General features: G+C 37.5%; 2 protein-coding genes across 4 annotated transcripts in view; one reads left to right on the top strand and one right to left on the bottom strand.

Moving 5' to 3' along the window:
* Positions 1-6,684, bottom strand: part of LOC121372220 — a 48,604-nt gene extending 41,920 nt beyond the window's left edge. Inside the window, exon 1 of one of the 2 annotated variants that reach the window (XM_041498506.1) lies at positions 6,105-6,684. In XM_041498506.1, coding sequence (XP_041354440.1) covers positions 6,105-6,551 — 447 coding nt within the window. In that variant the 5' untranslated portion in view covers positions 6,552-6,684. The remainder of the gene's footprint in view (positions 1-6,104) is intronic. The other variant, XM_041498507.1, reaches the window with a different exon arrangement.
* Positions 6,685-13,878: 7,194 nt separating this feature from the next.
* Positions 13,879-24,290, top strand: LOC121371003 (tetraspanin-33-like). Of its 2 annotated transcripts, none has more exons than XM_041496597.1 (7): positions 13,879-14,001; positions 15,701-15,889; positions 16,543-16,728; positions 18,100-18,270; positions 19,398-19,550; positions 20,995-21,111; positions 22,043-24,290. In XM_041496597.1, exons 2-7 carry the CDS (start codon positions 15,737-15,739, stop codon positions 22,106-22,108), a joined length of 846 nt encoding a protein of 281 aa, XP_041352531.1. In that variant the 5' UTR covers positions 13,879-14,001; positions 15,701-15,736; the 3' UTR covers positions 22,109-24,290. The 2 variants fall into 2 exon arrangements, with proteins under 2 accessions (XP_041352531.1, XP_041352532.1); XM_041496598.1 differs by lacking the exon at positions 13,879-14,001 and adding an exon at positions 15,383-15,520.
* The last annotated feature ends 331 nt before the right edge of the window (positions 24,291-24,621 follow it).

Raw genomic sequence — 24,621 nt, 5'->3', positions numbered from 1 at the left:
TCGCAACCAAAGTTAAAGTTATATCAGAGTAAGCACATTACAAACCACCCACTGGAACAATACCAGATCCTCCATGCTTCACCAAACCTAATCAAAGGTGTTGGTGAGCCGTACAATATCTGCAGTATATATCTAACCGTCCACCACTTATCGAAGTTAATTTATGGGGCATAGCTTGATGTTATAAAATCAGCTATTATTAAGATAACAGACATAAAGAATCCTCAAGTCAAATGAATGATTGATGATTCTTTATTATCAAAACAATAAATAATTGTGATGGTCCAAGGAACAATTATAATCTAAAATTCAGTGGTTGCGTTCTACCAATCTGATGATCAGTAATAATTTAATTCGTAATCGACTGTTGTAGCAAATGTTAATACTAATGTTCCAACAGTTTAGATGACGGAATTTTCATGTAAATAAACTGGTGTTTCAGGGCTTGAAATAGTGGCCTACGAAAAGCAGTCTGGTTTTTTTAGACCTAGCATGTGAAATAGAAATTCGCCTGTTAAAATCATCAAAATATTGCAGGTAATTTTTCACAAGACAGATTTACGTACGATTATCTCACCTGCTATTTAGCTCAGGATTCTGTCATATTTTAATTCCATAATGCTCTAAAACACACCTCAAAGGTCCCAATTTTTTTTTACACACTATTCCAAACTACATCACGGGTATAGGAAGGTGCCAAAAGGTGGAGGCACACACACACATGTGCACACACACACACACACACATAATATAAAAATACATGTATAAATATATAAAAACCATCACTGCTGCTACAAAGTAGGGGGCACATGCTTCCCCCCCCCCCCCCCCCCCCCCACACACACTTCCTTTCCCAATGCTACATGCTGTCCTGTTTCCAGCAAGCCATATTTTTTTCTTAGCATGAAATATTTCTGTTGGCCTGCTATTTTGAAAATATAAACGCAGGCCATATTTTACATCTTATTTAAAGCGTTTGCTTTCACCAATACATGTAGCTGTTAAAAGTAAAATATGATCTGTAGGATCTTTCCCAGAGGATCCGGTTCTTCAAATCCTTTACAAGTTCATATAATTCTAACCAATGATATAATCGATACTTTGCAAGTTCATACAATTCTAACCAATGACGTAATCGATACTTTGCAAGTTCATATAATTCTAACCAATGACGTAATCGATACTTTGCAAGTTCATACAATTCTGATGACGTAATCGATACTTTTGCATGAGTAATCGATACTTATACATTCTAACCAATGATGTAATCGATACGTATGACGTAATCGATACTTTGCAAGTTCATATAATTCTAACCAATGACGTAATCGATACTTTGCAAGTTCATATAATTCTAACCAATGACGTAATCGATACTTTGCAAGTTCATACAATTCTAACCAATGATGTAATCGATACTTTGCAAGTTCATACAATTCTAACCAATGACGTAATCGATACTTTGCAAGTTCATGATGTAATCCATACTTTGCAAGTTCATATAATTCTAACCAGTTATATAATCCATAATTGATCAGTTGGTGTAAACCGATTATAACCAGTGATCGATCATGAAATTTCCTACCAATTCCCAACCTTAGTGAACAATAAGGATAAATGAAAAGAAATGTTTGTTCAATGAAGTGGAAGGTTTTTAATAACATTGTGTTAAAGTCAAAGAAATTGTTCTATTTGTATGCTTATTTTACACATTCCGAATCTCACACTCGATTATATAATTGTAATGAAATGATTTATGTGTTATTAGAGTAAGAAATTACATAAATGAAATTCCTGTTTATATCATGTTTAGAATACGATTTTTTAATGAAATATAATACCTTATTTTATAAATGGCTGCTCAGAAAGGGCATTTATTGATTTAATATACTGTATGCCATCTTCTCACAAGTTAAAACGACTAGAGCACATCGATTTAATAATCATCGGCTATTGGATGTCAAACATTTAGTAATTTTGACATATAGTCTTAGAGAGAAAACATGCCACATCAATTTTTTTTTTTCATTAGTGGCAAGGAATATTTTATATGCACATCCCATACAAGATAGCACATACCATGGTCTTTGATATACCAGTCATGGTGAACTGGCTGAACTGAGAAATAGCCCAATGGGCCCAACGATGGGGGTCAATCCTAGACCAATCTGTGCATCAGGCAAGCACTTTACCATTAGGCTACATTCCTGCCCTTCTTCTCACACACATAATAGCATTAATATACAATAGTTTTTAATGTACAAATCGTTGGACGTTGGCCAGAATATGGAAAAGATCCAATGGGTCTACTGAAGGAAGTCAGTTTTACATCTGTGTTTAAATATAAGATATAAATACAAGTGTCAGTACATGAGAACAGTGATATGAATTAATAGCAAAGTATCAACGTGTCTGTGGGGGAATTGTATAGGAATACTAATGGAAATATATGTGTCATAACCTATAATTTTGTGGTAATCCATACTAAATGGGTTACTAGACACATACATGTGCTTATTTTGATCTCTGACAACCGAGCTAGCTGGAATACCTGTCAAAGACTGGGTTAATGGTTAGTAGTTAATGGTTAGTGAGAGAAAAATCAGTGTAATGGTATTACACTTCCCCATCATAAAAAATATTTTAAAATCTGAATCCAGTACCTACATGCCATGTAAAAATCCAATGGCTAAAGCACTGAAAACTCAGTCTTTTGTAATGTTTGCAAACAGTAATATGTATAAAAGTCAAAACAAACCGAGTCTCCAATTATTGTGTCCACTAACCTATGGTGTACAATTTACTGGTACTACAAGAACTTTGTGTGAGATCTAAAAATAAATAAACAGAAGGATGTAAAGTCGTAAACAGTATAAAACCCCAAGATTAAAATCTACCTCATCTCGTTAGTTGCACCTGTGCCCACCTGTATTGATCTTGGTTATTAACTTCATGTAACTAAACACTCTAATCCTCCAAGTACATTTTAGGCATTAAGATTTGTTTGCCAAACTGTCAAATAAGCTAAAGAACCCCAGTTAATTTTGGTGATTATACTGATATGGGTTGGGGTTGGGGAGCATAATTGTAGCTTTATTCAACTGATGGAGGATCATAGGGTTGATAACCCTTGGTAGACCAAATGGTTTTATTTTCATCAGAACCAGTGCCCCACAACTGATGTTTTCATTTCAACTTATTTCCGTACTTATATCCAATTACAGTTCAAGCATGCTGTCCTGGGCACACACCTCAGCTATCTGGACTGTCTGTCCAGGACAGTGAGTTAGTTATTAGTGGTTAGTTGTTAGTGAGAGAGAAGAGGGTGTAGTGGTCTTACACCTACCCACTGAGTCATTAAAATGTGCTCTGGATGGGAGCCGATACTGGGCTAAAAACCCTGTACCTACCAGCCTTATGTCCGATAGCTTAACCATGACACCACCGAGGCTGGTATATTACAGGACACAGAATGAGCCGAAATGGACTCAGCTATTGGCGATGTTAGGCTCAGGGAAGACATGCCTGGACGTTTGAGGATGGGAGCATGTTAATAGGTTATCAACATCTGCTGTCATTACTATGGTTATGTGCATATAAAAGAACTCTCTGAAGACTATGTGTTAGAATGACCAAATGTCTGACATCCATTGTGTTAACAGTGGTAAAGAGCTCGCTCAATGCGCGGTCAGTCTGGGATCGATCCCATCGGTGGGCCCATTGGGTTATTTCTCTTTCCAGGCAGTGCACCACGGCTGGCATATCAAAGGATGTGGTATATGCTATCCTGTCTGTGGGTTGGTTCATATAAAAGATCGCTTGCTACTAATGGAAAAATGTAGCAGGTTTCAAAATGGCCTTGTTTGACATCCAATAGCCGATGAGTAATAAATCAATGTGCTCTAGTGGTGTTGTTAAACAAAACAAACTTCTTCTTCTTCCATTATGCCGATAACTGATAAATCAATGTACTCTAGAGGTGTCATTAACCCAAACAAAACAAACTTCTCCTTCTTCCATTATGCCAATAACTGATAAATCAATGTACTCTAGAGGTGTCATTAACCCAAACAAAACAAGCTTTAAAATTTCTAATCTGCTAATTACTGTGAAATCACTTTTCTCTTGGTGGTCTAAGTTTCGTGCTATTCGTGGACTAGTGCAGTTAATGAATTTAAGAACACAACGGAAATATAATACATGTATGTATACATATAAATGCAAATTTATGATATGACCTTTTCAATCCATGAATTTAAATAAAATGTGTATTCAACCCCTGCAATTAAGAAAAATAGTGTCCACAGCTTTTTCCATAGCATTTTTTTCATCAACATGTTTACAACTCTGGATTGTAAGTAAATTTGAATGATTAATTTGTTATTTGTGTTATTTGCCAATATGCTTGTAAGGTTTATTTTTACCAGTGGCAGTATTCGTTTGCGAATGACATATGCTCGTTCAAGAACAATGGGGTTGCAAGGGGTTGACTATTTAATATATACATCGTAGTTAATCCGCAATGACATGCCAGTTCAATCTTTATATTTTATATTTTAAATATTACATCAAAGTGTCAGAATATATTTAATGTGATATAGAATTAAAATAATTTTCCATAATAATGGCATTATTTCTGTTAGGAAATCTGTCACCAAGACCAAATGCCCCCCTTTCAAACCCAAGTAAATTGGTAATGTTTTTTGTTTGTTTTTGTTTTATTAGGCCACTCGGCACCAAGAAAGAGTAGCATATTTTGCCAATATAAATGATGCAGAAATTTTGATTAAACTATTGGAATGATCTCTCTCTCTATATATATAAGTATATCTACAAATAACTCATCATCAGGCTGACCATAACACTTCAAGTGACTTGTAGGAGTGTATGTTAAACATATTCCTGAAAATAAAACACCCAAAATGCACCATAGCCATGGTTCAACGATGCATAAGTTGTCACCCCCACCCCACAGTGCAGTGACCCCTGCAACGCATGCTATGAAAAGTCAACAGAGTTCAATGACCTAGTTGATACTCACTTAATGCTGGTAATTTACATGTATTTACAATCATACCCAACACTGAGATTCAGATACTTTTAATCCGTTTTCAGTTCACAAAGTATATTTTATTTTTAACAATAAGGAAAAAATATATCTTGAAAAAAATAATCCAATATAGTGCAGAGCCCTCAAAAGTACCCGGTCTCCGGCGGCAAATCGCTGCCTGAAAGAGCTTTTGCCGCCGCCTACTTTTTGTTGATGGTAAAAAAAAAGTACTTTTTCTTCTTTAATAAAGTCTCCTACAAAAGGGATCCAAACAAGGTGCCAAAATAGTTGTTTATTTGTCTTGAAACGCGATTAGTTCACATCGAAATTTTTATCAAGCAGCATTACCGTTTCGGGTGATGTGGTTGGTTCATCGTTACACGTGACTGAGGGCCCCCAGACCCCCCGCTTTGCCCCCTGCTATCATCACTGTTGTAGCCTGCTACTTTTTAAACTATTGAGGGCGCTGTAGTGCATGGCAAAAAAAATTCTGAAGAGAACGAAAAACTTCACGGCAATTCCCACAGCATTGCCGATTGTCGCTGGCAATTGCAAGGGTTGTGTAAGCCCACTAAAATAAAGGAAGGAAGGAAATGTTATATTTAACAATGCACTCAACACATTTTATTTACGGTTATATGTCATCGGACCTAAAATAAAGGCTTTCACAGTACCCGGTGTATTTATTGCTCTACACCAATGTCCAGCTGGGGCAGGACGTAGCCCAGTGGTAAAGCATTCATTTTATACATGGTCGGTCTAGGATTGATCCCCGTCAGTGGACACATTGGGCAATTTCTCATTCCAGCCGGTGCTCCACAACTGGTGTAACAAAGGTTGTGGTATGCACTATCCCATCTGTGGGATGGTGCATATAACAGATCCCTTGCTGCTAATCGAAAACAGTAGCTCATGAGGTGGCGATAGTGGGTTTCCTCTCTCAATACCTGTGTGGTCCTTAACCAAATGTTCTACGCCATATAACCATAAATAAAATGTGATGAGTGTGTCGCTAAATAAAAATTTCTTTCATTCAATATTGAGCTAAACTTACCCTTTGACTACACTTCTTGCTCTTGTCTCTCATAGAAATATTCCCGTCCTCATTCAGATTCAGTTTAGGAAGTTGAATATCCTTGTTCTGTATCTGTAACAAGCGTTTTTCCACACTGATCATCGAATCAGCGTGCGAATCGGCATGCGAGAATTCCGACTTGACATAGCCAGAGTCATTGGACAAGGATATGGTCACCGGATTCACTCTCATGTTCATTATCTCCTGCAGCGGGTTCATGATTCCCATCCGGGGGGTCAACACGATGCTGTCCATGTGTATGTTCTTCTGTCTGTCCGTCCGTGTGGTTGTCGCGGGACTCTCGTCTTCCTTCAACGGGCTCAGTGGCCTCTGGTGCGAGAGAAAGTGGCTGTCTGTATCCATGTTAAGACTCAAATCCGTTATTCTCATAGGAATAACATCAAATTCCATTTTCACTTTGAACATTCTCCCATGGTCACTTCCATAGTAAGTAGGCCATAGTAAACAAGCCTATTAACACAGATTTTTTTATTATTATTATTATTTAACAGAATGTTAAGTAATGAAAGTACTTGCAAATTCAATATTTTCACAAAACATAAGTAAATGTTTGTGGATCTGGAATGTTGAGAAAGTTTTAAACTTCTTTAGTATCTTAGCGTCGTTTTCGATCTTTTAACCTTAATATAATATTAAACTGTTTAACAGATAACAACATTCGATCGAAAACATTTATGGAAAATATACAGTGATTGTCGGCGACTTTTCGTACACAGAATTAATCAACATATTTACACATATCCAACACAAAAGTTCATTCGTACTCGTCCCCTAATTCCAGGTGTGATTTTTCACTCGAGTAGGTCGCGGGGGTCAATGGGCGGTAAATGGCTTTGATCCAAAAAAGACCGACAATCACCGAATGCCAAACAACTTGTAAATCACTTACGCGGCCAGATACAGTTTTGTGTCTTCACTTTTGAATACTGTCATGTTTTACCGTACCTTTCAAAAGAAGCTATCATACATTCTTCGTTAATTACGCATAAATTTCCCATAAACGCAAGTCCCGTTGGTAGGCACGCTTTTCACCTGGCGCATGCGTGGTGAAAACAAAAGAGAAAGTCTCAACTGCATGCAGCGTATTAGTCTAGGCGGGTACAATGACAGTTTTGTCAGATTAGACCACGTTATCGCTTTTTGCGGTTCGCTGATCAAAGATCTGCTTTACTGTACGAATATGTAACATGCATTTTGTAAAGGTAAAGATATTATTACAGGCAAACTGATAAGTGCATATAACAATTAATGCACTTCTCTTTATCTTTCTATTTTTTATAAAAAAATTTCGTTCTTATAATCCATTTAAGGTTCAAGCACGTTATCCTGGGTACACACTAGGTCAAGTGCCCCTACCCTACTACAGTTATATACTTCGATCTAGCTAGAGCATACACTTGGTGTAAAAAAAAGTGTCAGTTTTTCACCACCACATTATCTCCATGTATGTCTCCAAGTCTTAAATACATACCGTTTTCCAAGTCTGATGTCACATACTTAATTTATTTTATTTTTTCTTTAAAGTTCATTTATGACAGTGAATTTAAATGTCGGTGACAAATACAAACACTACGAGAAAAAACCCGACAATCCCTATCAAAAACATACAACTTTTCTCCTTTCAATTGTTTCTTTTAGCATCTATCACCTTCGATTTCTGCCAAAGTTTGAGTCACTAAAATTTTAGACACCGATTTGACCCTCCCCCACCCCAATCACTCATCCGGTCCGTATGAAAGAAAGAAAGAAATTTTTTATTTAACGACGCACTCAACACATTTTATTTACGGTTATATGGCGTCAGACATATGGTTAAGGACAACACATATTTTGAGAGGAAACCCGCTGTCGCCACTACATGGGCTACTCTTTCTGATTAGCAGCAAGGGATCTTTTATTTGCGCTTCCCACAGGCAGGATAGCACAAACCATGGCCTTTGTTGAACCAGTTATGGATCACTGGTCGGTGCAAGTGGTTTACACCTATCCATTGAGCCTTGCGGAGCATTCACTCAGGGTTTGGAGTCGGTATTTGGATTACAAATCCCATGCCTCGACTGTGATCTGAATCCAGTACCTACCAGACCGATGGCCTAACCACGACGCCACCGAGGCCGGTTCAGGCCCGTATGAACAATATCTGTAGTGGTGGTAGTGGGGTGGGGCTACAAATTAAGTGGGATGGGGGACGGGAATACAGGTAAAATTTTAATCTTTCATTCTTAAGCATCTTGATATTATAATAGCAATCTAGGATAATCAAGACTTATTTGGATATAAATTGCTAGTACTTAAGAGAGGATGATCCAGTGCAGGCTTCCCTGTCATGGACAGAATTCTCTGGCGAAGTCAGAGGTTGTTCCTACAGGCGTGCTTTAACAGGTCTCTGATGGAAGCATGCTAAAAAGTACCCACACCCACAGTGCAGGCTGTGCCCCCCACACATACACACACACACTCTCTCTCTCTCTCTCTCTCTCTCTCTCTCTCTCTCTCTCTCTCTCTCTCTCTCTCTCTCTCTCTCTCTCTCTCTCTCTCTCTCTCTCTCTCTCTCTCTCTCTCTCTCTCTCTCTCTCTCTCTCTCATACACACACACACATACACACACACACACACACACACGTAGCAGGACAAAAACATGACTCCTACGGACCTGTCGTTCATAGGCGTACAGGCTCCTATTTTTGTGGTGGGAAAGAAAGAAATGTTTTATTTAACGACGCACTCAACACATTTTATTTACGGTTATATGGCGTCAGACATATGGTTAAGGACCACACAGATTTTTGAGAGGAAACCCGCTGTCGCCACATATGCTACTCTTTTACGACAGGCAGCAAGGGATCTTTTATTTGCGCTTCCCACAGGCAGGATAGCACAAACCATGGCCTTTGTTGAACCAGTTATGGATCACTGGTCGGTGCAAGTGGTTTACACCTACCCATTGAGCCTTGCGGTGTACTCACTCAGGGTTTGGAGTCGGTATCTGGATTAAAAATCCCACGCCTCGACTGGGATCCGAACCCAGTACCTACCAGCCTGTAGACCGATGGCTAACCACGACGCCACCGAGGCCGGTTTTTGTGGTGGGAGGCTGAATTGTGCTCTAATTAAACGAAAATGCCCTAATCTTGATAACAACTGTTATTCATATTTGTAAATGCATGTACAACTAAACATAACTATGCATTTATACATGAATTACAACTAATATTGTGAGTAGAATGATGGAAGTTCGTGTTAAAAGGTCTGTCCTGAGTTAACTATCATTGTAACATGTGTTCAACTAAGAGCGTTTTTAACAACTACGATTATACATTAGATACATTTGCTTTGTTTAAATTGTGAGTGTCTGTATATATACACTATGTTTCTTGTTATCCTGGTGTTTACAGGGCCGTACTCTCCGTTTTTTTTTTTTTTACTCCAGAAAATAGCATACACATTAATTTGTATAGTGTTTTATTTAGTAGTGCCCCCCCCCCCCCCCCCCCCCCCCGGATTTTGATCAGGGTACTGCCATGGTTTACAGTATCCCTAATTGTAATTTACCTCCAAATCATGTTGTACGTATAAAAACAAATTATATTAGAAAATAAAATTCATGAAATTTGAGCTACTACAAACATAATTTGAGCTACGATCAAAAATACATTGGATATACAGATATTGATATTCTAAACAATATACTGTATTCAAGAATAAAACTTTATTTGTTAAAAATTATTTATTATTTGGAAATATGATACAATGGTTGTAAACTCAGAATAGTCTCTTTAAAAAAGTTTTCAGGCCAGATCATTTTGCATCGATAATTTTCGTCTCGTGGTCTTAAATGCTGTCGTTATTTATAGCTATACGTTGAATACTATATTTTATAGAACAGCAATATGCTTTAAAAGTTAAGTGTATTTTATCACTACGTTGAACTGCTAGGTAAATCAATAAGATTTAAATACTTAACCCTTGATCAGCACTTGTACCTCTACAATTGATCCTACACCGAACACAGGGGGGTAGAAACAATCTGTGCAGGTTGTAAATTAACCACCGTTCATACATATTTATTACCTTCTTTTTTTTCAAGACAGACGACAGTAAATAAATCTACATTTATAGAGTACATAATATGGTGCATGTGAGTAACTCATTGCTTTGTGATATTTTATTGCTAAATATTTCATTGTCAATTATAGGCTTTACTCTTTCTTGTTTTTTAAAGGGACTGTCCCGAGTTTACTGTCATTGTAACATGTTTACGACTAACAGACCCTTTTTGATGACTAAAATTACATATAAAATATATTTTTCTGTTTAAAATCTCTGTATCTGTAAAAACAAGGTGTTTGTTGTCGTCATAATGTTTGTAGTAGCCCAAACCAGATTTCACCTTCCAATAATTTCGTACGTATACATACAATTATATACAAGTATATACTACTAAACTGCGCATTCTAATAATAGTTTGCAGGGCCGTACCTTCCGGGGGGGGGGGGGGAGGCAGGTGACAGTTTCCCCCCTCCCCTGAGAGTCTCACTTTTTCTTCTTCTTGTTTTACTCCAGAAAATAGCATACACGTCTCGGGGTTTAATTTGTATAGTGTTTCATTTGTTTATAAAAAGAAGTGCCCCCCCCCCCCCCCCCCCCCTCCTCCCCAGGATGTTGATCAGGGTACGGCCCTGGTTTGATATGCGTGAAATGAAAACTGTAAAGAAATTGTTGCTGGGGGAGGAAGGGGGCACTTTTTTGTTTCTTTTGTTTGTTTGTTTGTTTGTTAGGGGTAGTGGATAGGTCCATGTGATCCCTATGGACCCTCCTCTGTTAATTTTAACATTTTCTGTTCAATAACCTATTGCGAAATTCTGTTAGACCTCTAACAAATTAATAACTGTGCTCTCTAGCTGTACCTCCATGGTATGGTCGTTAGCATATAAATGCCTTTGTGATAATATTAATAACCTTACGCGTTAACTGTTTATTACAAGGAACATGTCGTCTGCGTTAACGTCTGTGCGATCAATACTTGCCGCTTATATTCTGAACTGATTATAAAGGGACATTCCCGAGTTTGCTGCATTGTAAGATGTTACCGACTAACAAAATATTTCTACGATTAAACTTACATATTATTAAATATATTTTCTTGTTTAGAATATCAGTGTCTGTATATTCAATGTGTTTCTGGTCGTCTTAATATTTGTAAGAACCCCAAACTGGATTTTGTCTTTAAATAATTTCGTACGTACGAAAAAATATTTTTTAGGAAATAAAATGAAATATAACCTAGTACAAATATCATAACGATCAGAAACACGTTTAATATACAGCCACTAATATTTTATGCAGAAAAATATATTTTATATGTAATTACAGTCGTCAAAAAGTCTCTGTTAGTCGATAACATCTTAAAAATTGCAGCAAACTAAGGAATGTCCCTTTAAAGTACACGTTCAAAATACGTAAGATTAGGCGCAGTGCTCGACAGTAATGGCACATTGCACAAACACAAAACCTGAACAGAACAATGAGCTAAAAGCAATAAGAAAAATTTAAACCAAATTCCAAATAATCGAATCTTGGGCTGCATTCGTGAGTATTAGGGGCGGGATCTAACTGTCGGTAGAGCGCTCGCTTGAGCTGCTTGTGTCGCAGGATCGAACCATCTCAATGGACCGACCCATTCCCTGATTGCTTTTTCCCAGTCCCAACCATCAAATGCCGTGGTAGGTGCTGTCCTGTCTGCGGGAAGGTGCATATAAAAAGACCCTTTGCTGCTAATGGAAAAAGTTAGCGGGTTTTCACCAAGAGCACGTTAAAATTCCCAAAATGTTTGACATCCAGTGGCCGGTGTGCTCTAGTGGTGTCGATGAACAAAACAAGCTTGCAGGAGTATGAATGTACAGAATAAAATCTCGCCTGATGACTAACATACAAACCTGTTTGCAATGTGAAAAAAAATTCATAAAGTTAAAACAGAATTAAAACCAAAAAAAAAGAAAGGAGAAAGAAAAAATACTTCAAAAACTCTAGTGGTATATGAGCATGTAAAAATTATTCGCACTCGCACTCAAATATAATGAACATGCCGAAGAAATTTTTTTGTTTTGTTTAACGACACCACTAGAGCACATTGATTTATTAATCATCGGCTATTGTATGTCAAACATTTGGTAATTCTGACAGGTAGTCTTAGAGAGGAAACCCTTTACATTTTTCCATTAGTAAGGGATCTTTTATATGCACCATCCCACAGACAGGAAAACACATACCACGGCCTTTGATATACCAGTCGTGGTGCACTGGCTGGAACAAGAAATATCCCAATGGGCCCATCGATGGGGATTGATCCCAAACCGACCGCGCATCAAGCCATCGCTTTACCACTGAGCTACGTCTCGCCCCGAACGGTTGACAGTCGTTATTTATGTCTTTCTGCTGGCTCGCAGAATGCATTGCACAAGAGGTTTTCAAAGGAATTAGTAAATCCATTGGGTATTTCCCCGTTCCTGGCAATATTCCACGACTGGTATATGAAAGAAATTCCTTGTTGCTATTCGGTAGAGGTAACCTATATCACTGCAGTTGGGTTTTCTCTAAATAGTTGGACCAAAAAATTCAAACTTGATCTGTAACAGTACACAATTCCGATTTTTTACTATTATTATTATTATTATTATTATTATTATTTTTTTTTTTTTTTTTTTTTTTACAAAAACAAATTTTCATATCTCTTAAATTCAAGGGCCATAGCTCTGTCAAAAAAACGGGTAAATCGACTTGGAAGTCAAACTTGATCTGTAACAGTACTTGAAAAAGCTATATACAAAATTTCAGATCACTATCTTGAGGCATTGTGGAACGTCCGGAAAACTATATATGGGACAGACGGACGGACGGACAGACAGAAGACAGACGAATGGACAGACAAACAGACGGACAGACAGGCAGGCAGAAGGACGGATATGAAACTTATAGTCCCCTCCGGTTGGTCCGGTATGAGACTAATAAACACCATATGTAGAATAAAACAGGACAAAGGTCAGAGTAACTAATCGCCTGGCAGTAAACACATAACAAACTCCAACAATAAAATACTAGAGCACACTGATTTAAAAAAAATTATTTAAAAAAATCGGCTATTGGATGTCAAACATATGGTAAATCTGACATATATAGTCTTAGAGGAAACCCGCTATACGCTGTCATTGTCATGTCATAGGGTTTAACGTGCACATTCAGAGCAAGCTGTTTTAGCGCACGCCTGTCATGGGCACAGGTGCCGCACTCGGTTCTTATATGTGCACTTTCACACAAACAGGACAGAACATACCACAATTTTTGATAATCCAATCTTGGGGCAATGGGTGGTCTCACTTATCCAGCCGTACGGAGTAAATGTGTGTGGGTGGTGGAGTTGGGGGTTTGTGTGTGAGGGACATACGCCTCCCTTCTCATACTTTTCTTTCCAAACAGCTCACAGTTATGTTGTAGTGCATAAATGTTATATCATGTAAAGGCTAATTTGGTAATAATATTAATTTACCAATTTAGTATTTAATTGCTGCTTTGATTGCTTCTCCTGGGAGGTCGGATACATTTATTTCTATGTCTGTCGCTATGCCGGCTATAGTCTAACTGTTCAGCACATTTTTTACAAATGAAAATGGCTCGCTGCATTAAGGTGCTGGAAATCAATGTATTGATCCTAGATTGCGTTTGCCAACAGAGGGCGTACAGACTGAGAATGGCAGAGATGCATTAAAATGATGCGGTCGATATGATTCAGCGTGGACAACAGCTTGCGACCCAGTCGTCGACGTGTTTTAACGAAAACATCCGGTTAACGAGTTAACAGGTATGTGGATGCAGTCTGGCATATGATATATATTTTTAATTTCGCTAGTTTGCGAAATTTACCCGAGTAGGCCTACTTCTTTCCTCATTAGTTAAAGATGATGAGATTCCAAAAAACGCATTGCAATCATTTGAAGTAGTAGGGGCCGAGTACAAAACGTTTTGAGGTTGATGAGTTATATAGTGGCGTCGCGGTGGTATGGGAAAACTTCCGAGAGGGGTGTTTGGAAAAGCCAATTGTATTCCAGATTGCAAAGGAACAAGATGGTTGGCCACAGATTTGGGAAATCCTACATATGATATGATATGATATGATATGATATGATATATGATATATGATATGATATGATATGATATGATATGATATGATATGATATGATATGATATGATATAATATAATATTGAGAGTACAGTAGTTTTCAAGAAGGTAGGGGAGCCAGAGAAAGAGCATTACCCTCTGATTGTAAATACTTATATCATATCCACTAGTTTCTCGTGTTCTATGTTCAAGAAGAGTTAATATCATCTAATGTATTCCTGAGTTAAAACCTTTTCTACCTTTAAAGTAAAGGAATATTTCTTTAACGACCTCTCAACACATTTTACAATACGGCTATTTGGTGCCTAGCACATGCCCCCCCCCCCCCCTCCTCGCCCAAGAGATACTTGAGTTATAACAAATTATGTTCTCTAAATTTTGACAAATTAATTATAAAAGAAGTATAGGCAGGGTTGACTGTTTATTAAAACAATTTGCACCAAAACAGTTCTAATAATAAGATGAAACATGAATTGCCAAGACTGTGGTTTGCAGTTTATCTTACTATGATATGGCACGTAGGGAGGTGCCAAAAAGTGTGTGTATTGGGGGGGGGGGGCAAACACACACACACACACATACACACACACATACACACACATACACACACACACACACATACACATGTATATAAATACTTGAAAAATATATAAAAACCATCGATGCTGCTACAAAGTGTGGAGGGCACATGCCCCCTTGTCCCCCCACATACACACACACACACACACACACACACACACGCTTTCTACGCCAGTGATATGTACCAGTCGTGGGGTATTAGTCTGTATAATAGCCTACTCGATGAGCTGGAACAGGTATGGAACACCAACCACGTATGCCACCCACCATCAGTTTAAAGGTTCGATATTTAAAACACGGATTTAAAATACAAAATCAAATTTAACTTTCTTCCCGTGACGCGCCATGTGTAATGTTGGATACGGTTGGAATTGACAAATAGGCCTATACAACATCACAATAAAACTATAGGTTGGGTAGGAAATTTGAAGTATGTGACGTCACGTTATTGTTACTCATTTTGGTGTAGGTTTATTGCCATGATCGGCATTGTTAGGCCTATTTAAAATATATTTTATGATATTATAACAAATAAACTGTGCGTTTCAATTTTTATAATAATTTAAATGTCACTAACTTACATACTATACAAATTTGTCATGGACACCAAAACCAACAAATGGCTTGTTGATTTCTTATTTTCTTCTTCTTCTTCTTATTTATATTATTAAAGCTAAACTATGTTTAAATGTTGTAATACGTTAGTTAATTCAATATAATTTTGGTACAATGTTTGTACAGTTATATTAGTCTGTTTGGTGTTTTTTGTTGTTTAACCATAATATTATGTACATCCTTGCAGGTAGCATGAACAAGAACATGTAAATGAATTTGTCGGATGGACAATGCAGGGGAGATTACTCTTGAAACGTCGGACAGCGTGCAATATCGCAGTGATTCTGCAATTGTCTCCCCTACCTGGACAGACCGGTGCACGCAATGTGATTTCTGGGTTAAATACTGCTTGTTCACCATTAACTTTTTAGTATGGGTAAGTTTAATTGTAAAAAAAAAATAACTTAAAAAAAAAAACCCATGTATTGCACATCTTGAAATACAAATAAAAACAAAAAACAAGCACACACACATATACACACACGCGTACGCACTCACATATACATACGTACAATAAACAACACAACACACACAAACACACACACACACACACACACACACACCAAAATAAAAAACCCTAAACAAATAAATTGCCTACAAAAAATCACAGAGAAAGAAAAAAAACTTGGACCGTAATAAGCGGGGATGGGACAGTTGCCTCCAATTTATTTTAAATTGTTCTTTTTAGCTTAAAAGTGCCCGTTTTGTTTAGCTGAAGATGGCCACCTACTATTGTTATGATCCTTTTTTGTACTACCACACCACTTCTTTCGAGCCAAATAAGGCCCTGCATCCTTTTGTCCACAAATGATATCGCCATTACCTTCATTATTATTACTACTACTACCATTTTCTCAATCAGCTATCACGACCATCAAGAACAATATAATTGCGACATAATGTTTTAATTATTTAAAAAAAGAAGTTAATTTGCTGTTTGCCTATATTGCTGTTTTATGTTCATCACTCTGTTGTTATTACTTTTTTTTAAATAGAAATTTAGAATCATAAATCTTTTTGTTCCCCCAGTTTCTAGGAGGTGTTATGATTGCTATCGGCGTTTGGGCCCGTGTGCAAAAACAAGGTCTCGGCGCCTTCGACAACCTCATCACGGACCCTGCTTTTATGATCATTGCTGTTGGTATCGTCATGTTCATAATCAGCGTGTTTGGCTGTGTCGGCGCGCTCAGGGAAAATATCTGCCTTTTGAAGACGGTTTGTATACATTTCTTCTTATGGTATGGACTGTTCCGTAATTAAATTATTGCAACCAGTGGCTACCATTTACAGAATACAAACACAGAGGTTTGTTGCCTATTCCCGAAGACATGCTTATTACTGGAACAGCCCTTTAATAATGTTACGTTACACTAGATTTACAGTAAAGTGACATTATAACATTATACTATGTCAGGGCCGTACCCTCCGGGAGGGGGGGGGGGGGGGCAGGTTATGCAGTTGCCCCCTGAGAATCTCACCTTTTTTTTTACTCTAGAAAATAGCATACACATCTCAGGGTTTAATTTGTATAGTATTTCATTTGTTTGTAGTGCTCCCCCCCCCCCCTCCCCCCGGATTTTGATCAGGGTACGGCCCTGTATGTATAGTCCGTTTTCAGCTTTTATATTGTATGACACATTTTATTATACGAACAGCTTAGAAGTAAAAGACTTTGGTGTTGCTAGGATTACGGGTGGGGTACCACACTGTGAGTTGTGTTATGGAGCGTCAGGCAAATTGGTACATCATTGAACCTTCACACAGAAGGGCGGGACGTAGTCCAGCTGTAAAGTGCTCGCCTGCTGCGCGGTCGGTGTGTGATCTATCTCCATCGGTGAGCCCATTGGGCTATTTCTCGTTACAGCAAATGCATCACGACTGGTATATTAAAAGGTCGTGGTATGTACTATCTTGTCTGTGATGCATAGAAAGATCTCTTGCTACTAATGGAAAAAAAAATCTAACGGGTTTCCTCTCTAAGACTATTTGTCAAAATTACCAAATGTTTGATATCCAATAGCCGATGATTAATAAATTCGATGTGTTCTAATGGTGTCGTTGAACAAAACAAACATATTCACACAGAGAGTACTGGGTTCGAATTCATTCCCTCAGTAGACTTTGGATCATTTGAACCGGCCTCGGTGGCGTCGTGGTTAGGCCATCGGTCTACAGGCTAGTAGGTACTGGGTTCGGATCCCAGTCGAGGCATGGGACTTTTAATCCAGATACCGACTCCAAACCCTGAGTGAGTGCTCCGCAAGGCTCAACGGGTAAACCACTTGCACCGACCAGTGATCCATAACTGGTTCAATAAAGGCCATGGTTTGTGCTATCCTGCCTGTGGGAAGCGCAAATAAAAGATCCCTTGCTGCTAATCGGAAAGAGTAGCCCATGTAGTGGCGACAGCGGGTGTCCTCTCAGAATCTGTGTGGTCCTTAACCATATGTCTGACGCCATATAACCGTAAATAAAATGTGTTGAGTGCGTCGTTAAATAAAACATTTCTTTCTTTCTTTCTTGGATCATTTGCTAAAATTACACACAAGACCGTGTAGCGCATTGCACGTCTTTATATTCCTTCAGTTCATCATCGTCATCGTGCTGGTGTTCGTGCTGCAGATCGCTGTCGGCATCGTGGCCTTCGTCTTCCTCGACTCGGTGGAGCACAAGATGATGAACTACATGAGGCTGGCCGTCTTCAACTACTTCAACAACGCAGACACCAAGGACGTCATCGACTTTCTGCAAAAAGAGGTAGGGGCATCTTCGCAAGCCTGGTTACCATACCGTGTATATAGAATACAAAATGCAGAATGGTACATGTATGTTGGCTTGCGACGATGAGTTAGGGGATCACAGTGGCGGATCCAGGATTTTGTAAGGTAGGATGTATTTGAGTTTATCGAAGGCAAATAAATGAGCCGAGCTCACTAGAGGATCCAAATCTATAGGGGGTAGGGAGCATGTTCTCCAGAAATGAGTCTATGGGATGGTGCATATAAAAGATCCCTAGCTGCCAATCGAAAAGAGTAGCCCATGAAGTGGCGACAGCGGGTTTCCTCTCGCAATATCTGTGTGGTCCTTAACCATATGTCCGACGCCATATAACCGTAAATAAAATGTGTTGAGTGCGTCGTTAAATAAACCATTTCCTTCCTTCCAGAAATGAATGAAATAAAGATGCTCTAAGATGCGTGTTTAGGGCAGTTTACTGTTGTATATTGTGGATAATCAATTTACTGTTGTATATTGTGGATAATCAATTTAAATAAAACAAAAACAAAATATTAAAAGGGCACTTCAAACGGGCGTGGGTGGGGGTGGGGATCACGGGACCACTGTGATCCCTCCACTCTCTGCTGGATTCGCCAATGGACAATGGTTCATCTCAAGATTGAACGAAGAACGAATTCTTTCGTCGGGAGTAGGGGATTTAAGGATAGGGTGTCTTTTTTATGATGTCCCTTTTTATCTTTTATTATATTTGTGACGTGTTATCCATCTCATGAACTCAGCTTCAAACTGTATACGTGTGTGTTTTAGACCAAATAAATACTAATGCGTTTTGGTCGTTTGTCTTGGTGGTTCACAAAGAGACAAAATAATGTTAGCTACTATGTTAATTAACGCATTTGTATTTCAATTTCAGAAAACGTGATATAGTGTTAATACATATATTATTTTTTATATTATAAGTTACTACAAGTTGCACTAGATAAATTATTATTAAACTTTTAATAGTAACATCTCATTTTTATAAGTGCGTAAAGAAAAGCAACCAAATACTGAAGGTAAAACTGAACATTATGGTCTAGTCTGCTGAACACGACAATAGTCACTACTAGTCGCACATTGTAAACGCGCCACCATTTTAATTTCAGTTCACATGTTGTGGCGCGGCCAGCTATGAGGACTGGGAGTCTAATGTCTACTTCAACTGCTCGTCAAACGCAACCTCGAGGTGTGGAGTCCCGAAATCCTGCTGCAGAATCCCATCGTCATTCGACTGTGGTTACGGAGTTCGACGATATTCCGTGAGTAGCATGATGGTTACTCTTCACCAAGATCGGCAGTTTCCGTTTCATAGACGTAGTTGAAAGGCACAAATGGGGTCAGCTCTATATTCCCTCAGCTCTGTGTTTCCTCAGGGTCATGGTTAGACTTCCTCAGTTCTATGTTCCTTCAGGGTTAGGGTTAGAGTTAGCTGAGGGAACACAGAGCTGAGGGAACGTAGACATGATACCGTTTAAAGTGGACCACTTCCTGGGTATGTTTTTTTTCTTCTTCTTTTTACTTATTGGTATGTATGTTGTGTAATGTATTGGTTAATTACATTATTTTCCGGGCATCAAACAGACAATAACAGCCTCATTGCAAAATGCCATGAGAAAGTGGAACAGGCCAAGTTAACTGTTCAAGGGTCTATGATTAAATTGTAGCAATGTATTTCAATGGTAAAGTGCTCGCTTGATGCGCGGTCATCTAGGAACGATTGGGCTATTTCTCGCTCCAGCCAGTGCACCACGTCTGGTATACATATCAAAGACTGTGGTATGTGCTATCCTGTCTGTGGGATAGTGCATATAAAAGATCCCTTGCTACTAATTGAAAAATGTAGCGAGTTTTTTCTCTAAGACTATGTCAAAATTACCAAACGTTTGACATCAAATAGCCGATGATTAATAAAGAAATGTGCTCTAGTGGTGTCGTTAAACAAAACAAACTTTAGCTTTTCTTCTTCTTTGTTAATACGAGACGTTCAGCTGGTTTCGTGGGAAAACGTTTCAGTTTATAGTGGAGATAACCATAGAATTTTGATTTGCGGGTCCATTTGATGCCTTCAAATGTTTCATTTATGACATAATTTGCGGTCATCAAATAGACACCTGCACATCTAAAAGTCCATATGATTAACTCGTAAGTAAATGATACATCAGATGTCGAATATTGAATGGAACGGAGAAAATTCCTTAAAGGGACAGACCCTAGTTTCTAAACACTAAGGCATATTTTTCACCTAGGTTCTAGTTTCAGCCCGTAAAACTGTTTGGTTAATTTACAAATCTGTAACAAATTTGGATACAACAGAGTGAACCAAGAGTCTGTGACGTTGAAATACCCTTAAAAATAAACTGAAAGGCGATTCCATAACCGTTACTTTTCAGACGCACGTGCGTTGTTAAAAATATGAAAAATGCATTTTGTGACATTAGAAAGACCAGGATGACCAAAAACACTTCGGTTGTACAGAAATGGATAATCTAACCAATAAAATATAAGTAATGTTTGATTTCAGTGATCATAAACGGCTCTAATAGTGAAAAATATTCCTTAGTGTTTAAAAACTAAGGTCTGTCCCTTTAAGAACCTAACAATTTTTATTTGTTTACAACCGCTCATTAAATAATATGCTCTAGCCCTCCATTAATAACAGTTTAAATATTTAAAGTATAGATTCAAGACTTTAATGTGTTTCAGGAAAAGCTGACTGAACAATTCATCTTCAATACTGGCTGTATAGGAGTGTTGATGGTGATCTTCAAGGATAACCTAGTCATCATAGGTTTCATCGCCATGTCAGTTGGACTTCTGGAGGTATGAAAACAAACAAGGTCATGACCATAACTAAAGAATGTTATGGAGCAAACATATAAAAAGTGACATTTTGTTTTCATTTAAAAAGCCCATTTTTACCTGGATAATACTATAAGACTATATTGTTACCGACTCCTGGTTTCTTTTTCCTCCACTAGTTCTTTCAGGCTGCGTTCGATCCTGAAGATGCGTAGTAAATATGTATTAGATTTCATTAAATTCAGCATACGAAGGCCTTGTTACGTATATATGAAAATAATTAATTTGTCAGGAGTGGATCAGTCATCCATCGACGTTGTTAGGGGTACCGTAAGATAAGTGTGGGGTTTTAAGGAGAGTAGACTGAGGTGGAAGATTAGCACAGCGTGCTCTCTTGTGACAGACTCTAGTTTTTAAATACTGTTGGAGACGTTTTTGATAACTGAAATCATACTTTACTTGGATTTTATTGTTTAGATTATCCATTTCTATACATCCGAAATGTGTCTGGTCATCCTGGTATTTTTAATATCACAAAATGTATTTTTCATATTTTTAAAAACGCACGTGCATCTGAGAAGTAACAGTTACGGACTCAAGTTTTAGTCCATTTTAAGGCTATTTCACCGTTTCATGATCACAGACTGTTGTTTTATTCTGTTGTAATTTTATCCAAACGTGTTACAGGCTTGTAGATTAAGTGTCCATGTTTACGGGTTGAAACTAAACATCTTACATATCTAGAATGGTCGTTGTGCATTTTAAATAGAAAAAAAAACCCCGTTATACGTAGATAGTCTTTGCCATTCCTTTGGATCTGTCACCTTTTTTAAACGAGTACTAGTAACTACTCTATTTACTAATGTGGTCATGGGCTGTAGTCAAAGCCATGTTTTAATCGGTTCATAAAGAACATAAAATAAACGATATTTTATTTCTGTATCCTTTGCAGTTGTTCTCGTTGTTTCTGGCACACAACATGGCACGCCACATCCTGGTTGAGAGAAAGATCTTCTGACAGCTTCACCAGTTTCTACTCACTTAGAGATTTAAAACTCTCTTTTAAAAAGAGGCTCCACTCGACATCACAGAGCAATATGTTCACAGAACTGTATATTTTCAAACCTGTCTTGTTGTTGCGTTATTGGATCTCTTGGTTCCAACATTTTGTTAACCGAGAATTAACTAGATCTATTCACAATATCAAATACCTTGTTAATTCTCGGTCGACGTTGTGTTGTTAAAGACACCGACCCTAGCGTTTGTGCAATATAAAATATGTTTTAGGCTATTACATCTTCTTTTTTTACAATTAAATTACACATTACCAAAAACAAATGTTTCTTAAATGTTCAATTTTGGCAGTCCCAGAGTATTTCAGGTCTGGTGCTTATAAAACTTTTAGAGTCTAGACTCGTGACTCTAATAGAGTCTGAAACACTAATGTCATGACAACGCCATACAAATTGTATGCGTGCGACGTCATTAGAGATTGAGTCTGAACTCTAACCATTTTATAAGCACGGGCCCTGGTCGTCCTGGTACTTGTAGTAGCTCAAGCTGCATTTTATATCAAACAGAAAAGGTCCGTACTTCTAAAACTAGGGTCGGCAACTTTATATAATGCAATGCCATATGTAATACCGAGTGTGACTGTTCTGTTGGAAGCATTGGATTAGGCTTCTCGATCCATTCTCCAATGGATTCTTCCTTCCGTCCTTCGTTGGTTTTTGTTTGTCATAGCATCAACGAATTCACTTTGGTTTTAATTTTCAACCACATGTATTTCATATTATGGGACGAAATTGGAGGGGGGGGGGCGCCACTAGCTTAAATAGTTGTTTGCGTTATTTCCCTTCACAGATTAGATGTTCTATTTTATTTGTGCTCGATAATTGGTTTATTTTGAATTGTGGTAGTCTAGAACTGCTGATGGACTCACTGCTGTACATGTACATTATTATAAGTCCTTGATTATTTATAGACGTGGGAAGATACCTGGTGTCACAAGCGGTTGGGATGAGGAGGGGAGGTAGCTCGAGTGTCCTTCTAGCGTGGTCTACTTACACCACAGCTAGAAGACGCTCGAGGTAGAGGGGAGGCAGTTACATATTAATACAATTTTAAACGGGGAGGAAGATATAATTTTTCAGGATTTAAGGGCAGTGCCCCTCTGCCACCCCTTCCGACGCCTATGTTGACATTGCAATATCGTGCTTTAGCATACACTAGTCGAGTTACGTTTCTTCGTAGCATGAATTAGGCAAAGTTATGCTCCTTGTCATGTAACAATATATTTTTCGTACCCATAAATCCTTTCTACATAATAATGTGTGATACAATTACATGATTTTACTTACGTTTTCAAATACAAGTACTACTATATCTTATTACAATATTGAGCATTGTCGTTGTTAATAATTTACACGCTGTTATTCTCAGTTCTTGTTATAGACACGATGTAGTTTCATTATTATTTGTTTCTGTTTATAGTTATTAGGTTTGTTGTTCTTGTTTTACAACAGGGTGCTATGGTTCATATATTTACATTTACTACCTTTTTTGTTTCTTTGTCACTTTTTTTTATTCTATCCATCTTTAATTTTTCTTTATACATGAATAGAAGAAAGTAAACATAGTTTATAAAGAAAGTCAAAGAACCAGCAATAATTTGTTAACTTCTTCATTTATAACACGTTATAGAAGTACAAACCACTGTTTTAAATACACCAGTATTTTTATTATTATTATTATTTATACATGTACTTGTTGTATTGTAGTTTTGAATTTGCATCACGTGTTTTACAAATGTTTACATGAGAATGTACTATTTCCTGGAAAGTGGATATATTTTTTTTCTGAATTTCCAATAGCTACAATATTCTCAAGAAAATTGTAGAAGTTTTATATATTGTTTTTAACTGTTCATTGATATTCATTACATTGCAATATATAATGACTATAAAAAAATTAAGCCAAAGTCAGTCCTGTTAAAGGTGTCCAGATTCGGTTCTTCTGTATGGAAATGCATCTATTTGATCTCGATATATCATTTTGTTCAAACCAGTCACTTATATTAGGTCTTTTAATAGATTTGATTCTTTCCAAACAACAACAATTAAAACGAAACACCAATAATGTACGATATTACGTTTCTTGTTTTATGTCGTACACTTTTTTATAATAAAGACATAATTCATCATTGTTGTTGTTAATAAATTATTATTATTATTATTATTATTATTATTATTATGTTTTTATTTATATTTTGGTGAATGGTATATTTTGTTATTAATAATATTATATCTGGCAGTCATGTTCAATAAACATGTTTTTAAATTCAGTATCCGTGTGTTATGTACTGTTTGTTTTATTAATAGGTAATTACAATTGGTGTGTATTGATGTTTACGCCAGTATGTTCTCGTAGCAATTTAGTCTGCTTACAGAGATACTGAAGAAAGATGCAGTTACAGGGGCTGCGTTATCACATATCTTGTCATTTGTTGACTACAAGTTGTATGTTGTGAAG

Source organism: Gigantopelta aegis, chromosome 4 (genome assembly GCF_016097555.1).
Source record: "Gigantopelta aegis isolate Gae_Host chromosome 4, Gae_host_genome, whole genome shotgun sequence".
NCBI classification, from domain to species: domain Eukaryota; kingdom Metazoa; phylum Mollusca; class Gastropoda; order Neomphalida; family Peltospiridae; genus Gigantopelta; species Gigantopelta aegis.
Note: the sequence above shows the minus strand (reverse complement) of the source record. Positions and strands in the feature narration are given on the sequence as shown.